At 37.2% G+C, this 19,378-nt stretch overlaps 1 protein-coding gene across 7 annotated transcripts in view; it reads right to left on the bottom strand.

The window, feature by feature from the left end:
* Positions 1 to 1,687: 1,687 nt before the first annotated feature.
* AK4 (adenylate kinase 4) overlaps positions 1,688 to 19,378 on the bottom strand; it is an 87,729-nt gene continuing 70,038 nt past the window's right edge. For 6 of the 7 annotated variants that reach the window (XM_036911314.2, XM_036911309.2, XM_036911308.2 and 3 more), the window contains one exon: positions 10,777 to 18,662. In XM_036911314.2, the coding sequence (XP_036767209.1) occupies positions 18,548 to 18,662 (115 nt within the window). In that variant the 3' untranslated portion in view covers positions 10,777 to 18,547. Of the gene's footprint in view, positions 2,081 to 10,776; positions 18,663 to 19,378 lie in introns of those variants that run through there. The other variant, XM_036911310.2, reaches the window with a different exon arrangement.

Below are 19,378 nucleotides of genomic sequence, written 5' to 3'. Positions count from 1 at the left end.
ACACTTTCCTGCTGCCCCTTCTAAGCCCTTTTACACTATCCTCTGAATATTGTCTTCTTTCACAATATCTTTCTAAAAAAGTAGAGACCAGAACCTTCCCAAGTACTTCAGGTATTGCCCAAGTGCTATATATTCAATTTCTACCAAGACACATGGCCATGAGGGATTTGTTAAAAAATGTCTCAAATATGTTCTAAACTCACTTAAAAAGATTATCTATGAAGGTCTTACTTCTGCAACTGAACTTTGAAACTTAAATATAAGACTTAGTTAATATCCATTACATATATACACATACATACACACACACACACATGCACATTTTTTACATATATGGTATCATAGTTACGTATTTTCATATTTTTCACTAACATTATATCTGGAAATATTTCTAATGCTGAGTACAATGATATGATGACCTTTATTAATCTATACAGAATACTTCATTTCTACTATTGGAGCTAAAGTTGTATCAGTTGTTTTTTTGGGGGGGGGTGTTGAGGGCTTTTTAACATCAGGTTGGGCTAGTGTAGAGTCACCTAAAATCTTAATTTTTTTCATAACAATTGTGATGAAGCCAAGTTCCTCCCATGCTATACTTGTACAACTGAATTTTTTAAACCTAAATGTAGGATTTGGCATTCATTTCCATTAAATTGCATTTTGTTGTTTTGATCTAGACTCAAGGTATTTTGAAATCTTGATTCTTTTATCCAGAGAGTGATCTGTCCAAGCTGTAAATCTGATCAATGTAATTTTACTTCCATCTAAGTCACTGAAGCACCCAAGGCCAAGAAGAGGTTTTTATATGATCAAACAGGTATGACCTTGCTCTATATATGTGGATCTGCTTCCCTTTCCACCGATGTTTGTGGGAGTCTTGTTCTGAGACTATGTGGTCTACTAGATCCTGACCCTTTACTTTCCCACTTCCTTCATTTTACATTTCCCTGTTTAAACTTGAACCAAAAGAGGATCAATCAGGTAAAAGAGAAATTGTATCAGTTTACTTTACTACTCTTTAGCAGATTTGGTGACAAAAATTCAACACAGAAGTTTGAAACAACAGAGAGAAAATAGGACTTTGGGGTCCACTAAATGTACAACTGGAAACGAAATACAGATCAGAAACTTGTTTGGTGAATCTACTACTTCTTAGTCCCCAGTCTGGAGGACATGAAAGAGAAGTGTCATGCACTCTCTGTAAACAATCAACAAACAAGGAAGAGGAGGAGGAGCATCCTGTACATGTCACTTTCTCTGAACCTCTAGTCTGGAGTTTGTGGAGTCATTTATGTTTTCATTAATGTCAAACTCTTCCAGGCTCATGACAGGATTGCATCTCTCCACTTTTCATAGCCTTCCCCAGAAGCAGACACTATTAACTATTTGATATATACTTTTCCAGGCCTTTCTCCTATATGTCCACATATGAATAAATATGAATTTAAAAAATAACAAGAAAATATTTAGAAATATTAACCAAATTCCTCCCTTGTTGCAACTCTCCAAGTCAAACAGCTTGGCTCTTTTGTGCTTGTTGACACAGCGGGAGAAGGAAGAGAAAAAAGAAGTATAGGGGCTGTGAGGGTTTCCACTGGCTTTGGTTCTAAAACCCTTGGAATGAGGATGAATCCTATTATTTATATATATATATATATATAGTGACTTTCCTACCCTTTGACATTCCCCTGGAAGGTGGAGAGCAGGGAGACTGAAAGAAAATGGTGAAAATATACATTTTGGAGGATTCTAAAGGGAGGGGCTCAGCAGCCTGTCTTTGAGGCAGCATCCTGAGATAGACAGTTTCTCAGACATTCCAGTGCCCTTGTAGGGAACAGGCACAGCAAAATGAGTCCTAGGCCTGAAGAAGGGTTTCTGTGTCCATGAACAGGGTGGAGAAGTAGAAGAGAGAACTTCTGGGGCTGAAAGGACAGAAAAACCGGTATGAACTGGATGACCAAGAAGCAGACAAGAAGATGGATATCTTGTCAGATTCCTGTGTTAACAGATGACCTCCAGTATCAGGTGGACCAACTACTGTCACCCTCGCCTAGTTCCTTGTAATTCAGATGCAGTCCTGGAGAAAAAGAATAAGAAATTTCAAATTCATTGAGACTGTATATACGAGGTTGATGTGGTGGGGATCAAAACAGAAATTAGACTGAATTATAGAAAAATAAGAAAAGTTCTATTTCTTGTACACCGGAGTTAGAGACATACTACCCACCACACACACATGATTTTGTTTACATAAATGGTTATCATAATCTACATGTTGTTCATATTTTTCATTAACAATATAGCTGGAAAGATTTCCAATGCATAGTATTACATATATGTAAAGAATGTGATTTGTTAGTTATTACTTAACCATATCTTTAGTATAAGATGTATGTAGGTTATTTCCAGTTTTTCCTGTTTCAACCAAGATTTCTGTGTATATTCTTATGTATGTAGCTTTGTGTTTGTATTTCTTTAGGATAGATTCCTTGAAATTATAGGATCAAAGGACATGTGAATTTTGAATTTTGATACATACTGGCAATTTGCCCTCCAAAGTGACTCTATCAATTTGTATATTCTGTGACAGTTTTCCTTTGCTTTATAACCTCACAATCCTGATTATTATTAATTTTAATTTTTGAGAGTATGTTAAAAAGTGATTTACATTGTTCTTTGTAGTTTTATTTCCTAATTGAGAGGTTTAACAACTTACATGTATTTATTTGCCATTTGTATCTGGTGACTTATCTGTTCCTGTTAATATCTTTTAACCCTGTGTTCTATTGAGTTTCTCTCTTACTGATTTGTAGTGTCTCTTTATACATTATGGATATCAGTAATCTATTATATATACTATGAAATTTTCCTCCAAGTTAGTTGCTTTTCTTTTAGTTCTTTAGAGAATTTCCCTGAACTTAAAATTAAAGTCTTTATTGTAGTCAAAACTGTTGATCTTTTATAAATGTCTTAATTATGAATGGCTTTTTACTTCAGCATTATAAAACTAAATCTTTTACATTTTCTTTTAATACTATCATAGATTCAAATGCTTAAGTTGCTTTAAAGCATATTTTTTAAAATTTTCAATGGATTTTGTTTACCAAATGTTTTCCTCCTATCAGGCCCGTGGCAGGTTGGCCTACACCCTACGGGAGCACTTGCTCCAAATGTGCAGTGTGATAAGGGTGAAAGTTGAAATGGTACAAAATGCTACAGGAACACTCACAGAAGTTAAAAAAAAGGCTACATGGGCAAGTTGATGTCAGCTATACTATGAAAGACAAAGAAGGGTTTGACAAACAGGAAAGTGAGTAAGAAACACTCCAGGAAGATGGAATAGCAAACACAAAAACACAGAGGCCCCAAAAGAGCAAGGCATGTTTGAAGAATGTGGCTGTATCTTAGTTTGAAATAGCTTGAGTATACAACTCCTGGGCATGTGGCAAGAGATATAACTGGAATGTTAGGACCACATTGTGAAGGGCCTTGAAAAATGCGCACTATTTAATGAACTTCCGAGTCATCATTGGGACCAGGATCCACTGAATAATCACAGATTATCTGAGAGTGGGGAAATGGATGAAGATATAAATGAAACAAGATTGGCCAAGAGTTGATAAGTATTGAAGGTGGATGGTGGTTATACAGAATACATTAAGCCATTATCTCTCTCCACCAATACATACATTTGGAAATTTTCATGATACAAATTTGAAACAACAAATAAAAATCATCTTATGCAAGGACATTCTTTGATATAAGATTGGAAGGTTTTTGTTGTAATTCTCATTGTTAATAGCATTGTCAAGTTAAAAAAAACAGGTTATAGTTTAGTAAACTACAGTTGCATTTATGGTAAGTAGAGAGAAACCCACAAAACCAGGCACCAAAATATTAAGATGGTTCACCCTCTATGTGAAAGAATTAAGGGCATCATTTTATATTTTTCTCTACTACTGTGTGAATGTTATATATTGAATTGTATTCTTTCTAAAAATCAGAAAAACAGATTTTCACTTAACAAAAAAGTAAAAAATCTAATTATAGAAGAATTATTGATATGTCCACATGTAACTCTACTAAAAATAGTATTTAGGAAGAAAATATGTTAATTTAGGCAAATTTTTTTCCTACAATGCCAACAAAAATAAGGGATGAAATCTGTAAGAAATAGCATTATAACTATATGTAAGGGAAATGCATACACATATGGAAAGAAATTGGAAGGATAATACCAAACTACCAACAATGGCTATACTTGAGTAAAGGGACTATATTAATTTATATCCCATCCCATTTTTCCTTACTAAGCACATATCATTTCTATGACTTAAAAAATGTAAAATGAAAAACCAAAACAGTAAACCCTCGTAGCCTTCCTTAAACTTTTGACTCCAGAAAATATATAATCAAAGATTAAGCAACAAGGCATTAAAAAAAAAAAAACTTCAGGTTAATTGTAAAATATGAAATTTCCTTCCTCTTCCTAGTTTTCACTATTTGGTACATCCCATCTTAGGAGTCTGAGAGTTCAGACTTCTAAAAGACAAAACTAACTGCCAAACCAGATTTCTAGTAGATCTAAAAAGGTATTAAATAATCTTGTTAATATATCACCATAAAAATCCTAATAAATAATCTCATTTTTCTCATATACAACACTTAATAATATAATTGAATTAATTTATAGTTGTACATAACTTAAATGCAAATGTTCAATAGAGAACACACCCTCTTTTCAAATATTCATGGAGAGTTACAAAACTTGAAAAAAATTTAAGAGTTCCATAAAGTAGACATAATACAAAAAAATTTTGATCACACTGCAATTCTAGGATATCAAAATTTGAAAAATCAAAAGCCCCTCCATATAGACATGTTTAAAAAAAGCAGCCTTTATTGAGACTATACAAAACAGAATTGAAGAATTTCTAAAAGCATTATAAAGAAAACTGTTACATTTCAAAATTTGTGAGATATTATTATGACAATAATCAGAGGGAAATTCACTGCCTTAAATCATATAAATATGACACTGAATATAAATGAATTAAATTCTCAACTCAAAAGGCTAGAAAAAGCCAAACAGACCCAAAAGAAAGAGATAATAAAGGTAAAAATATAAATCAATGTATTATAATATAGTCATGTAATTAAAACTTCTTAGAAAAAAGTCATTGAAAGAAATATAGCCAAGTTTTGAAAATGGAGAAAATTTAAGAATTCTTATTTAGTGGAGAAACAAGAGAGCATTCTTTCTAAGTCCAGGAATAAGATAAGGAAAGCCATTGTCTCTACTACTATTAAACAGTGTTTTGGAAATATTAGCCAGTTCAATCAGACAAGAGAAAACAATTACAATTAAGAAGAGGAAAATGCAAGTAAATCTATTTCTACATACAGATGTTATGTGTGGAAGACCCAAGAGAATCAATGTTATAACAAAGACATTATTAAAGAATTCCTTAATATAGTGGAATATAAAACTGGCATACAAAAATCAATTGCCAACTGCCAGTGAATTGCTACTGCTCTTCAAGAGGATAAGCAGCTAGCCCCAGAAGTTAAATCAACAATACCACTAAGCACACTACTGAACAGGCAATTTTTTTAAAAAAGAAAAATTTCCTAATTACTGAAGAACATAATTAATTGACTTACATGAAACTAAAAGTAGAACCCAGATAAAGCAAACAGGTAAATATCTTAATGTTAATAGGAAGTGAGATTTTCAGTGTAAGAAAGATATAAAATAAAAAAGTATGGGAAAATTCTGTAATGTTTAAATTTGAATTAGAAATATCAGTATGAGCTTAAAATTTTAAATATATACTTCTTAATTCTGTCTAAAAATCACCACAATAAAAATGAGCACACCTGGTGCCAAGATCTTAGTGATTTCCAGACACCATACTCCAGAGCTCTGTGGAGAAATGGCTAATTCCAGGTCTTGGAAGGGAAAGTACAAGATGACTCTGAGATCTTATGCCAAAAAATCAAGAAAGTGTTCAAATACTGTCAGAGCCATATCAAAAAGAAATAAGAACAACTTGGGAGAGGATCCTACCTGCCAAACTTGGAACAATTTGAATATGAGAAACAATAATTATTAGTGCTAAAAAAGGAATTCAGCAAGGTATTAGGATACAAGATCAATATACAAAAATCAATTACATATCTGTACACTAGCAATGAACCATCTGAAGATGAAATTAAGGAAACAATTCCATTTACAATTGCATCAGATGACCAAAACACTTACGAATACATTTTTAAAATAGCAGAAGACTTATACACTAAAAATTACAAAACATCATTGAAATAAATTGAAGAATTAAATGGAAAGACATCAAATGTTCATGGATTGGAAGACTTGATGTTGTTAAGATGGCAATACTCCCCAAATGGATCTACAGATTCAACATAATCCTTATCAAAATTCCAGATGTCTTTTTTGCAGAAATTGACAAAGACAAGCTGACTCAACAATTCATATGGAAATGCAAAGAACCCAGAAGAACCAAAACATTCTTAAAAGAGAAGAACAGAATTGGAGGACTCATATTTTTTACTTCAATATGTACTACAAAGCTACAGTATCAAAACTGTATGATACTGGCATAGGGATAGACAGATCAATGGGATAGAATTGAGAGAAATAAAACCACATATCTATGGCCAGGTGATTTCTGCCAAGGTACCAAGACAATTCAATGGAACTGGAATAGCCATTCCAAAAAATGGTGCTGGGACACTGGCATATCCACATGCAAAAGAATTGTTGGATTCCCTACTTCACACCATATACAAAAATTAACTCAAAATAGATCAAAGACCTACATGTAATAACTATAAAATTCTTTTAAGAAAACATAGGGGTAAATCTTTGTGACTATGGATTAGGTAATGGTTTCTTAGATAAGATACCAAAACAACAAAAGAAAAAAATAGGTAAACTGGACTTTATCAAAATAAAAAACTATGTGCCTCAAAGGACACTATCAAAAAAGTGAAAAACAATAATGGGAGAAAATATTGCCAATCTTATATCTGATAGAAAACTAGTACCTGCTATCTATAAAGAACACTTACAACTCAATCATGAAAAGACAGTAACACAGTTTTATAATAGGCGAAGGATCCAAATAGACATTTCTCTGCAAATTAAAACTACAATGAGGTATCACCTCACACCAGTAAGGATGGCTGCCATCCAAAAGACAAACAACAACAAATGTTGGCGAGGCTGTGGAGAAAGGGGAACCCTCCTACACTGCTGGTGGGAATGTAAACTTGTTCAACCATTGTGGAAAGCAGTATGGAGGTACATCAAAATGCTCAAAACAGACTTACCATTTGACCCAGGAATTGCACTCCTAGGAATTTACCCTAAGAATGCAGCAACCAAATAGACATTTCTCCAAAAAGGATATACAAATGGCTAATAAGGAAATACGAAAAGATGCTGAGTATTATGGAAATGTAAATCAAAATCAAAATGAGATATCACATCACATCCACAAGATAGCTATAATCAGAAAGACACAATAGCAAGTATTAGCCAGGATGTGAAGAAATTGGAATGCACATTCATTGCTGGTGGGAATGTAAAATAAGGCACTTTGGAAAAACAGTTTGGTTGTTCCTCAAAAAGTTAAACATAGGGAGCGTTACCATATGACCCAGTAATTCAACTCTTAGGTATACACAAAAGAGAATTAAGAACATTATGTCCACACAAAATGTGTATTAAAATGTTCATAGCATTGTTATTTATAATAGTCCAAAAGTGAAAATTTATGAAGAGTTTATGACTTGATGAATGAACAAACTAGTATATCCATACAGTAGAATATTATTTGGCCATGAAAAAAATGAAGTACTAATACATGCTACATGAACCTTGAAAACATGCTAAGTGAAAAAGCCAGTCATAAATGGCCACTTGTATGATTTTGCTTACATGAAATGTCCAGAACAGGCAAATCCATAGAAAGTAGATTAATGGATTCCAGGGGCTGCAGAGAAGGAGGAATTATGAGATCAATAAATCAATACTTCTGTAAACTTAAAAAAAAGATTTCCCAACTTAGTATCTACAGAAAAGTTAAAAGAATACTACCCTTGGTGCCCTTCACCCAGAGTCAGCAACTATAAGCATCTTTTGTCCCATTTGCTTGATAATTGAAGGTGAGCTTGGCTGGATATAAATCCTTAGTTCACACTTTCTTTCCTCAAAACTATTGCTCCATTGTTTTGATTTGTATATTAAATCACTTGATCTGATTGCCTGGAGGCCCAAAGGTATTTTCCTGTACATAGAATATGTGTTAAAATTGACTATTCTGAGTCAACTCACAGTTTCACAATTTATACTTTCAATATGTAGATTCAGGATTTCATTCATTTATTTTTTAGTAACTTTTTATGGTATTACAGCTTTAAATGTTGGTTTTGACTTACTGTTTTGTTTTTCTTCCTTTGAGAATTCAATTATAGATGTGTTAGATCTTCTTTGTCTTTTATAACTATTATTTTCTTTCTGAGCTTTTCATTTTTTCTTGTTTACTTCTCTTGGAAATTTTCATTTCACTCTTCCAAGTGCCACTTGTGTATTCTGTTGGATCTTTTCTTCTTTGTGTATCTTGTTAATTTAGATCTAATTTTTGGGTCATTGCCTTCTCTTTCTTTTCTGAGTCAATTCTCATTTCACATATTTTGTTTTGTGCCCACTTCACTTCTGCATTTGTGAATTTATGATTTGTAGGTTTTTTTTCATACCTATTAGTGCTTGTCTAACTATTTGATTCATGTTGGAGTATTGTGTTACAGTTTCTTCTACTTCAAGGTTGGGTCTTGAGTGTTTCCATCAGCTGAGGAACTTCCTCATTTTATTTCCTTTCTAACATAACTTTGTATGGATGTTGGCTATCCTTTTCTGTTCCTTTTCAAGACGGATTTTCTTGGATTAGGTGTTCCTGCAGATGGGGTTAAAGGATTTGAGTGGTTTACTAGTTTTTTAGTTCAAGAGTGCCCTCTTCAGTTGAAACAGTGAAATGGAATTCCTTTAGTGAAGAGCATGTATTCTTTTAGGGGTTTGGGAGGAAGGTTAGAAGAGTTCAGTACGTCTTCAATTTCATGAAACTATTTTATTTCTATAGGACCCTTAATTTCCACCAACTTCTTTATTCTTCCTTTTTCATCACCAAATCTCCAAGAGATCCCTACTCCAAGTTCCCTTATTCTCTCCCAGAATAAGGGAAGCCATGCCTTTTCAACACTTAATGCCTTTAGACCCATGTACTTTAAACCCTTTCAATGAGTGCTCTAATCTAGCATAGCTAGTCTCAGTATTTCTCCACTTAGTGTGGGACTCTGTGCAACCCCATTGCCCTCTCCTTTTCCCAAATAATTCCTGCCTAACTCTCCACTTTCACATGGGCTCCATAGATAGTGCTACTGATTTCAGATATGTATTTCCTCACTCAAATGAAATAGGAGTTTGAAGTCTTGTTTCCTGGTTATGTGGTATATATACTTGTGTTATGTAGCAAGTTGTGATTTTATGTGCTATCCTTGATCAATACGGTTTCTGGAAGATGTGTAGAAATAGTAAGATTTAGGCATCTGTCATTATCCTCAGTCCTCACTATCTAACCTCAATTGATCAATGCCAACATTTGTAAATTTCTAGATAAGAATTTCATACAAGCAGTAGAATTGGGCTGTTTTATTTGCTTTGTAACAGGGGAAATACAGTAGTTTTTTTAATACAGATTAAGTATGAAAGATGCTTCATTCAGGTCTTTAAGCAGTATTAGCCTACACTCCCTTCTCCCTGACCCTGTTGAACTGATAGAAGCCTTCTCTACTGAAATGAGTGCATATGATCACTGTGTCCAGAATAATTGTTATGTCCTGGTGCTATGTCCAAAGTAGTCTGAGCTGATTGGTGCACCCAGGATGGTTGATGTATATGACAGTCAGTGGATGCAGATTAGTCAGTGTATGTGGGCCATTACTGGGAAGAAAGTGGCTGATCTGTCCTCACTGACCAGAATATTCATTTATTTGCATCGCTGGACTTCCTTGTCAGGAAATCTTATTCTCTTATTAGGGTGCATGGCCCTAGAATGGGGAAGTGCAAGGTGCTAACACCTGATGGGATATGAGATCTTTCCATGGGAAACCTTCTAAGCTTGTTAAGGATCCTGGTTAGGTAAAAAAAAAAAAGGTGGCCTCAAGAGGGACTCCACACTGCTTTAATCCTAGTAACTTCCAAGTGGCAGGGCTCTCCACCCCAATTCCTGTAAGTCCTACCCAAGCCCAAAGGTACCTTGATTGCAGAGCCCTTAATTGTGGTCCCTTTGGTTCTTTGGGTAGTAGAGTCAGAATGAGGAAGAACAGCTGAATAATCATAAGTAAGCACTGTGGTTGAAGTCTTTATTCTACCACTTACTAGGCAGGTGGTCTTGTATAAATCATCTGTGAGCCTCAGGCTCATTATCTGTAGCCAGTGTACATCATCTTTGCCTATTGCCTGGCACCACAGAATACACCCTCAATAAATCTTAACTGTTATATTCTATTACATATGCATGCATATGTCTACACACACACACACACACACACACATACACATAAAAACACACATATATAGCTTAGGAAGGTTTCCTCAAGTATGGGTATGGTGTTCATGGAATTATTGGGTGCTTACATATTCACTGGCTGAAATGAATATGAGAAAAATCACTCAATTGAACTCTGGGGTAAGACACTCAAGTGATTTATTTGAATAGGTGGTATTCTCTGATAAAGCAGAATTCTATAAAACTGTGCATTTTGGGGGAATGGGATCAAAGCTAGAAAATCCTGCCCTTCAAACTCATTTCCCCTTCCATATCCTATCTCCTTACTTCATAGCCATCTATCTAGCTACTAAGATCCTAATTCCTACCTCCTGTATCTCTCTCTCTGATCCAGAAGTCCCAAATTAGCTCCAAAGGATATGCTATTTGGCCTACAGAATGTTTGTCAAAAATTTTAATCACATTTAAAAGAAAGATTCCACATAAAAACATAGATTTCTGGCTTCTCTTAACAAATTGAATGATTGGACAGCATGGGCAAAATTCCTAGTAACAATTGGCCAGAGCTGAGCAGTGACTCCCCTTTTAGAAAAAGCAGTACTTTTCAGGTCTCCACAGCCCCCACCACTTCCTGCCTTACATTCACCCCCATTTCACTGATTTTTGGTCCTGATTTCTCTCCTTGAGATACTTCTTTTTTATTCCTACCATCACTTTTTGTTGAACTTTACTACCACTTCTTAGTTCACAGACTTGTAGTATAAATTTATTATGCAAATCTGTTGAGTCACTTTATGACATAGTCTGTACTGTCTACTGTGAGCAAAGTTATGATCAGGTCAGTACAATTTCCCATACAACTCAATCTTACCTTTATCTCCCCAGTCCTGCCTCATTCTGCTCTGGCCAGCTCCTGGGATACATGCTCATACTGCTACCCACATACCATACCCTCTGTTTGGGTTCTCTTTCCTGCATCACTCAGTTAAAATACTAACTCTTCCTTGGTCTCTACTTGGCCAGTCAAGACAGTCACTATCTCTGTATTCTCTCAATTACAATCCAGTGATCAATGCCAACAGTTAAGTGTGGAGTTATCTAATCATATGTCCATCCCCTCCAGGAAACTGTGAGGAAGTCAAGGGCAGAAACTGGGTCTTATTCATCTTTGCACCCTAAAGCCTAATAGTGCTTGATAAGGGAATCAAAGTTATAAACAGATGACATGACTATAATGTCCATTTCTATCAGTCATCTCGGGCTAACTTATGCTGTTGTGTGCAGCTCCACCCAAACCTCAGTGGCTTATAAAAGCAAAGTTTTATTTTTCATACATACTACAAATCCACCATGATTTGGCCACATCCCTACCCTATGTCTTCACTTTAGGATTCCAGTTGAAAAGAAGCCCGTTGAGTGCCAGTCTCATTGAAAAGGGATTGGTGACCATGCTCTGGCTTCTAAGGCTTCTGCTCAGAAGCAGCAGGCTTCATTGCTGCTCACATGTCACTAGCTAAGCAAATCATATGCTGCAGCATGAAGCCAATGGGGCAGAGATATAAAATCCTCCTCAAAAGGTGAATGGCTTGAACTTTAATACAGTCTACCACACTGCCATCATATCCAGGTTCACCTTTCAGGGACCTGGAAACCTGTAGAACATGTTCCTCAGGCTCCTATGTCAGCTGGCATCTGGTTGGGTTCAGCGAATGGAAGCCCCTGCAGGAGACAGTTGAGGTTGGGAGAAGCAAGGGCATTCTCCCCACTCCCTATCACACGGGGCTTCTGCAGAGGCTGTGTTTCCTCCGTGGCTCTAGTTTCCACCACCACCACCTGCTGGGGTTTCTACTTCTGCTTTGAGTAACCTTGGACACTATGACTTGAGAGTCATACTCTGATCCAGTCTCTTACTCCATAAAATAGGGGAATCTGCTCACCTCATCCAGGTGTTTCAAGAATTAAAGAATATCCATGAAAATATGTAAAGAATAAAGTGCTGAAAAAATAAGGACCTTGAAGGTATACAAAGAGAGGCAACATAGTACAACAAAAAAGAAAATGAGACTGAAGATCATAGCACTTGGGTTCAGGATCTTGCTCGGCCACCGACTGTCACCTTACCCAGGTACACAGTGTTCTTTATGTTCCCCATCTGCAAACTGGAGATAACACTGTTGATAAACGGAGTGGTTGCACAAAGGCATAAATGAGAATATCTAGAAAATGTATACTATAAAAACATGTAAAAAGCTATACAACAAATATTAAATGAATTCACTAGTTATAAGCCAAAAAAAGAACTTTTATTTCTATCAAATTAAAAAGTGAATCAATCTTCAAGCAAGATAATCAAAATAATTAGTAATACAATTAACACGGGAGCATTAGAGATTAGACTACAGGTTTACACTTTGAATTAAGCACATACACCAAAATCAAGAGGGCTGACTACTTTCACGCTGAAGGAAAGCGCTGACTCACAGTAAACACATGCCATTTAGGAAACTGAGCTAACATTTCAAAGGACAGTAAGCCAAAGACATCGGCATTGGGTTAGCAAACTGATTTGAGCTTGAGAGCAATCACAGTGAAATGCCATTGTAATCCAACAATTTTCCCAGGTATCTGTTCATCTCAAGACCAAGAATATATAAAAATCAGTAGTACAAATTCTCATAAAACTAGAAAAAGCCCTCTAAGCCCTATCACCTTAGAGCTCACACAAAGACTGAGTTTTTGTTTTTCTTCCCTTTGCTCCTTTCTAAATTAAATTAAAAAGTTTGTTTTCACTTAGTACATTTCTGACTTTATGGCCAAAGCAAGAAAAGGTTTTATGAAATGGAGTTACACACGCACAGACCTCAGGAAGAAACTTCAAGGTGCTTTGCTCCTTTGAAGTTTTAAACAGGATATCTTGTATTTCAAGAATGATACCGTGCTTCCTAGAATAGCCTAATTATTACCAAAGAAGGAATGCATATCCATGCCATACAAGGGCTTTTGGAAATGTTTTACCATCTCTCTCTCTCTCTCTTTCTCACACACACACACATGCACACACACACTGATCAAATTGGCAGAATTCCCTGAAGCATACAAATAATGACAATTATTTTGGCACAAATTGTGCAATTTGTTAAAACCAACATAATGTATGGCATTTATGAAAAATTGTAATTATAATACATCCCAAAAGATGCAGGAAGCAGATTTTTCTTCATAGTTGAAATATAGCTTCGTGATTTCCCACCTGTGGGTCTTGGACACTTCTCATCTGGAAACCAGACTGTGTCAGATATACACAGAAGGATGATAACTTACAACCAGACCACATTCCCATATTAAAATAAGCTTCTGTTACTGGGTTCTTCTTAGACACCAAATAGACAAGACAGTTACTAAAAATTAAGGAGAATTCAAAGAAAACAATTCATACTATGAACATGACTCTGCCTTGTAAATTACCTCTCTGGCAAAATTAACTGCAGCAAGAAAGGATGCTGTCTTTTAAATGAAAGATAATTAATGAAATTCATCAGGTAGATACAAATGCCTCCTGGGATCTTATAACAGAGCAGAGTACAGATAAGACATACATATGCCCTCTGTATATACAGTGTGTAACTACCACCAGGACCCTCTGAGCTCCCATTTCCTATCTCAGTACCTGAGCACTGACAGCAAAGATTCCAGGCAGGAGCAAATACATTGTTTCACCTCTTAATGAGAAGGGAGAGCTCAAACAAGGAAAAGATATGGCTCTTTTGAACTTCCTGATTTATCCCTATAGGTATGTGAAAACACAAGTTTAAGTAAACAGGGTTATTTCAGTTTTTAAATACAAGGAAGCAACATAATTCAGATACCTATTACATAGGGTAATTGTTGAGGATTTAATTAGGCAATGCATGTAATTCACAGAGCATGAAGTACCATAGCAACTACTAAGAATGCCTATACCTTCATATATTCGGAAATTTACAGTCTTTATACTTTGAGCCCCAGCAGGCTGGTAAACTGTTCAGACAAATAGCTAAAGTCAAACATTGAACTCTGGTTCCAGTAAAAGCTGTATTTATGGGTTTGCACAAGCATCTTTCTATCTAAAATTAACTTATCTCAACAGGTTTAAATGGTAGAAAAAGTCAGAGGAGATCCTCTAAGAATCGTCCTCTCTCCCACTGCTACACTTACCTTTCTCCTTCCTACCAAACAGATGGGCACATCCCTAGTGAATGTGGAGTTCATCTGAGCTTGGCTGCTGGAGGGCAGCAGGGAGTGACCCTGGGGAAAGCAGACAAACAGGAAGCCAGCCTCCCTTGGTTACCGCCAGAATTGTCCATGACAAGCAGTGCCACCACATCAGATGGCAGCAGAAAGGACGAATCTGGCAGACTCTTGTTAATGTGGAATGTAATAGAGGGACGATGGTACAAAACTCAAGGGTTACCCTGTGTTAGGGCCTCAGTCACCATCTGCTTACCTGCCAGCACTTTAGGAAGGAATCAGCTTATTATCAGGCCTTGCTTGGGGATGGGGAGCAAGGGAGTGATCTGTTCTGATGTCAGTGAAGTAAGCAGTGTGTGTATAGCTCCCAGGAGCCCAGGTCTATGTGTGAGCACCGTGACTGGGTGGCTCAAGGGTAAAGGTCCCTTCAGGGGCACACCACCATGAACAACAAAAGGGTAGTGAAGACCACAAGCCTGCCTCCTCCACAGATTAGCTGGGACCCTAGACAAGGCTACTTTAGCAGCCTTTCATTTTATTTGTAAATGAGTAGTTACGGAGGAGGATCAAGAGCTCAGACTCTCCTCTAGCAGCTCCCTTTGCTAAAGCAAATGGTGGGCAGTGGGGGAGGGAGTAGTCTCATACAGAATTGAATGTCACCATAGTCACCATAGTGAAGTCTGCTAGTTTTTGACGTGAGGCCACTTGGAAATACTAGCAAAACCAAGCAAGCTCAGCAGCCTGGGTTGCTTGGGACAGAACATCAGTAGTTAAAATCCAGGGGCAAGGTCAGGCTGCAGAATCAGGCAAACCTGGGTGTGGGTCCTGGCTATTCCTTTTATTGGCAGCAGGAGCCTGGGCAAGATGCTTCACACCTCTGGCGCTTGCGGTCTTTGTGAATAAACATAGGATCATGCCTATACCAAGGATGCTTGAAAGATGAAAGAGATGTTTAGAAAGATCTTAAAACTGCACGGTATTCACTCAGTAAGCCTTCAATAAATAGTACCTATTTTATGTTTGCCTTAGTGTTAGAGGGTGTTAAACACAGCAGGGTTTCAAGTTCTATGTAACTGGGAAGACTGGTAGGATAATGTAAGAAAAATGCATTCAGAGCTGTCTAGAATCACAAACTGGGAGGACAGGTACTTAGAAACCATCTACACTGCTCTTTTTGCAAACTATGAAGGAACCCCATGTATGGTAGAAGGAGGAGAAAAAAAAAAATATTCCCTTTACTTTGTCAAAATATTTTCAAAAAAACTTTAATTTTTCATAAAATCATTGGAGGAAAAACTAGAGAGTTTGTTGAAGAAAACCAGAAACAGAATTTTTAGGTCACTGAGCACAAACATCTTCCATAGGACAATGGCAAAGATGTTTGTCTTACAGCAGTGTCACCTCGCAAAGGATACTCAATTGCTGGGCAATGGCAGGAACAGAAATGCTGCTGAGACACACTGAGTGACTGTGACACTGACTATGATCTGTTTTGCTGGAAGAAAGGAGACAGGGAAAGGTGGCGAAGTAGAGTAGGAAATCAGACCATTTCTCATTTCCCATACCTCTCCCGAAAACTCCAAAGAGTGATTATACTAGAAAGTCTGCTAAACACAAAGGGAAGTGAAGAGGTTTGAAGGGTTTTTTGCTTCCAAAAAGCACGCACTTTCCTCTGTTGAGTAATCCATATAAAAACCTTAACTCCCCAGTTGTCCTAGTTTGTGGAAATAGTCTCCATGGCAGTACTACTCTAAATTGTGCAATTTTCCTCATATCAGACTTGTTTTTCTCTATGCCTGGTTACCTGGGAAACCTGAGCTGTACCTCCGTCTTTGATTTCACCCTATCGCCCCATCAACCGGTACTCAAACACGGCTCTTCTGAAGCACTCAGAGTCAAGATCATGCACTGATGTTTTATAGGCCTGAACTGGGCATTTCAATTGCATAAACCTAAAAAAGTAAACAATCTCATTTCACTGTGATGCAGAGGATGAGGAGACCCAGCTATGTTTCTACTAAGGTAGCCAAAGAACATTCACATGAAGGGACAAAGGGAGATGAATTGGCAAGAGTTGGGGCAGTATTTGAAAGGAAGACGCACTTGTTATCACACAGAATACAGGTGCCAGTGAATTGACTGGAGATTTGCTCAGATGTCTTCAGAAAATAAATAATGTATTTCAGCACCACTGAAGTGCTGAAATAGGTTTTTCTTATTCTCACTAGTGTGAAAAGTTAGATGGAAGTCACTCCCAGGAATAGTAAAAGACCTTCCCTGAGGACAATCATGACGCAAGAAGAGGGACATTTATTTTTAAGGCAACAGGAATAAATTTCATTGTCCTTTTCAGAGGAGAGCAAGAATTATACAAGGTGGCCCACAAGTCTGGAAACCAGGCAAATCCTTAATAAATGGTTTACGGGTATTACATTATAATAAATGACAAAGTAGTATTATCTATACTTCTAGACTTAATGGCCACTCCATAGAAAGCATCTTTGGAATAGGAAAAAAAAAATCAAGAATTTGTTTTCCCATAACTGTAAAGCTGTCATACTCAGTATGGACACAGCCAGTACAATGGTTTCCTCTACCCTATAGGATCCATCCACCTCCATTGCCAACTGTTTCTAATATTCTTGGGTCCCTTATAGGAGAAAGACACTATCAGCATCAATATTTAGCAGCATTTTCAAAATACATTTTTTTTACTTGAATAAAAAGCTAAACTACTTTTTTAGCCTAGTAATTCCATGTGGTCTTACAACTTCTATACATAACATAGAATCTTTTAACATTTATGTAGGTAACTATTTCTTTTTTTTTTTTTTTTTTTGGTTTCCCAAAAAAGTTTTGATGATTTTATCTTTCCACAACAAAAGGGAGAGGTATCAACCCATGAGAGTCAGACCAGCAGTTTAAGTAGACCCTCCACGTATTCAGTGCCTGGTGCATGAGTGACTCAACATCGTCCCCTAGCTCACAGCTCTCAAAAAGGAATTTGAGAGGGATAAAAGCAGTAAGTATGCATATTACATTATAGCCTAGGAAGGGAGAATACGTGTAAAAAAAAAAAAAGTCTAATAAAAATAGAAGCCAAATCCTTTCATTCTAGGATGTCTGAAGGAGAGAGAGTCTATGGAGCATGGACGCAGAAAACAAGGTGTTACTCCTGACCAAAAAAATGGATTGTAGACAGTCACTTCAGGCCAGAGGAGCAGCCACTGAGAGCAGTTGGCTTCATCCCACAGTCACCAGGAAGGCACAGACCAGAGTTTGGAACAGGCCTGGGCTGCAGCCCTTGGCATTCTCAGGCCTCCTGGTACGATGGTTCAATAGCCTTTGGGAGATGGGGGAACCAGAGGCCACCACTACCACATAACAAGGCTACTACAGAAACACCGTGACTGTCAGAAATCAGCTAGAGTTTGCATTATACACCCTGTGAAATCCAGCCTGTACTTGCTTTCTTATGAAGGGCTTGAGACATATGCAAAGACATCTTAAACATGTGTACATGTGCATGATCCTCCCTTTGCAAGGCAGAGAAGAGCCTCTTCATTAACGCTACTCATTAGTTTCCATATCATATCAGATCACCATTTAAACTAGAAAAGGTGCTGCAGGCTATCTCAGCTAGCTTCTAATTTGGACATGGCACCAATACTACACATACAGCTGAATAAAGGACGGTATCTTCCTGATTCTTCCATTGGGCCGCCTCAGTATGCTTCTTTGGACTGAATAGGTGTGATCTTGTTCGAGAAAAGCGAGTAAACATAAGGCCAGATTTTGTTAGTCTCCGTCCCAGAAAATTGGTGGAGCACTCCTCGGCTCCTGAAAAACAAAGTCAAACATGTAAGGAAGGCATTTTGTGAAGCATTATCTCACGGTCTATATCACACACTGCTAAGCCCCATCACATGTGTGGACACTCCCACTAGTAGACCTAAATAAAGCCATAGTTTTTGCAATTCTGGCATGCTTGCCATGATGCCACCTTTTCTTCTCCCCTTTAAACATGTCAGAGAATATCATTATATGGACAATCTGGAATTTGCTTCAATATACATTTTTGACAAGCAAAAATCATCATCAAACTTTGGTACTCCAAAACCCTGATTACTTACAGTGGATTGTGAGACACAGGATATATCATAATACAACCAGGAGAACTTCTAATCTAATGGCTGCTAAATTATTTAGGGGCTACATGGCCAGAAACTGATTATAGTAGAGGCTATAAACTATGTGCTGAATGCCGTCCACACGTGGGTTTTGTTTGGCTTGCATGCTGTTAAAAATTTTTTTAATTTGTTACCAATATAAAAAATAGGGACTATTTTCTCCACACGGATAGCCAGATTTCTGCTTCTCTTGAAAAACAGAGATCACTGGCCCCCTTGGGTCTGAGTGCCCCTGTGGTGATAACCGGCTGGAGCAGCATAGTAGCTGTCCGGTTCAGCGGCCACCCCACTGCCCAGCCTGACACAGCCCCCACCAGGCTGGATGCTCATTTCCACAACCTGCGCGGCCCATGGAGCCACCTAAAT

The sequence above is a fragment of the Manis pentadactyla genome, chromosome 4, assembly GCF_030020395.1.
Source record: "Manis pentadactyla isolate mManPen7 chromosome 4, mManPen7.hap1, whole genome shotgun sequence".
In the NCBI taxonomy this organism is placed as follows: Eukaryota; Metazoa; Chordata; class Mammalia; order Pholidota; family Manidae; genus Manis; species Manis pentadactyla.
Note: the sequence above shows the minus strand (reverse complement) of the source record. Positions and strands in the feature narration are given on the sequence as shown.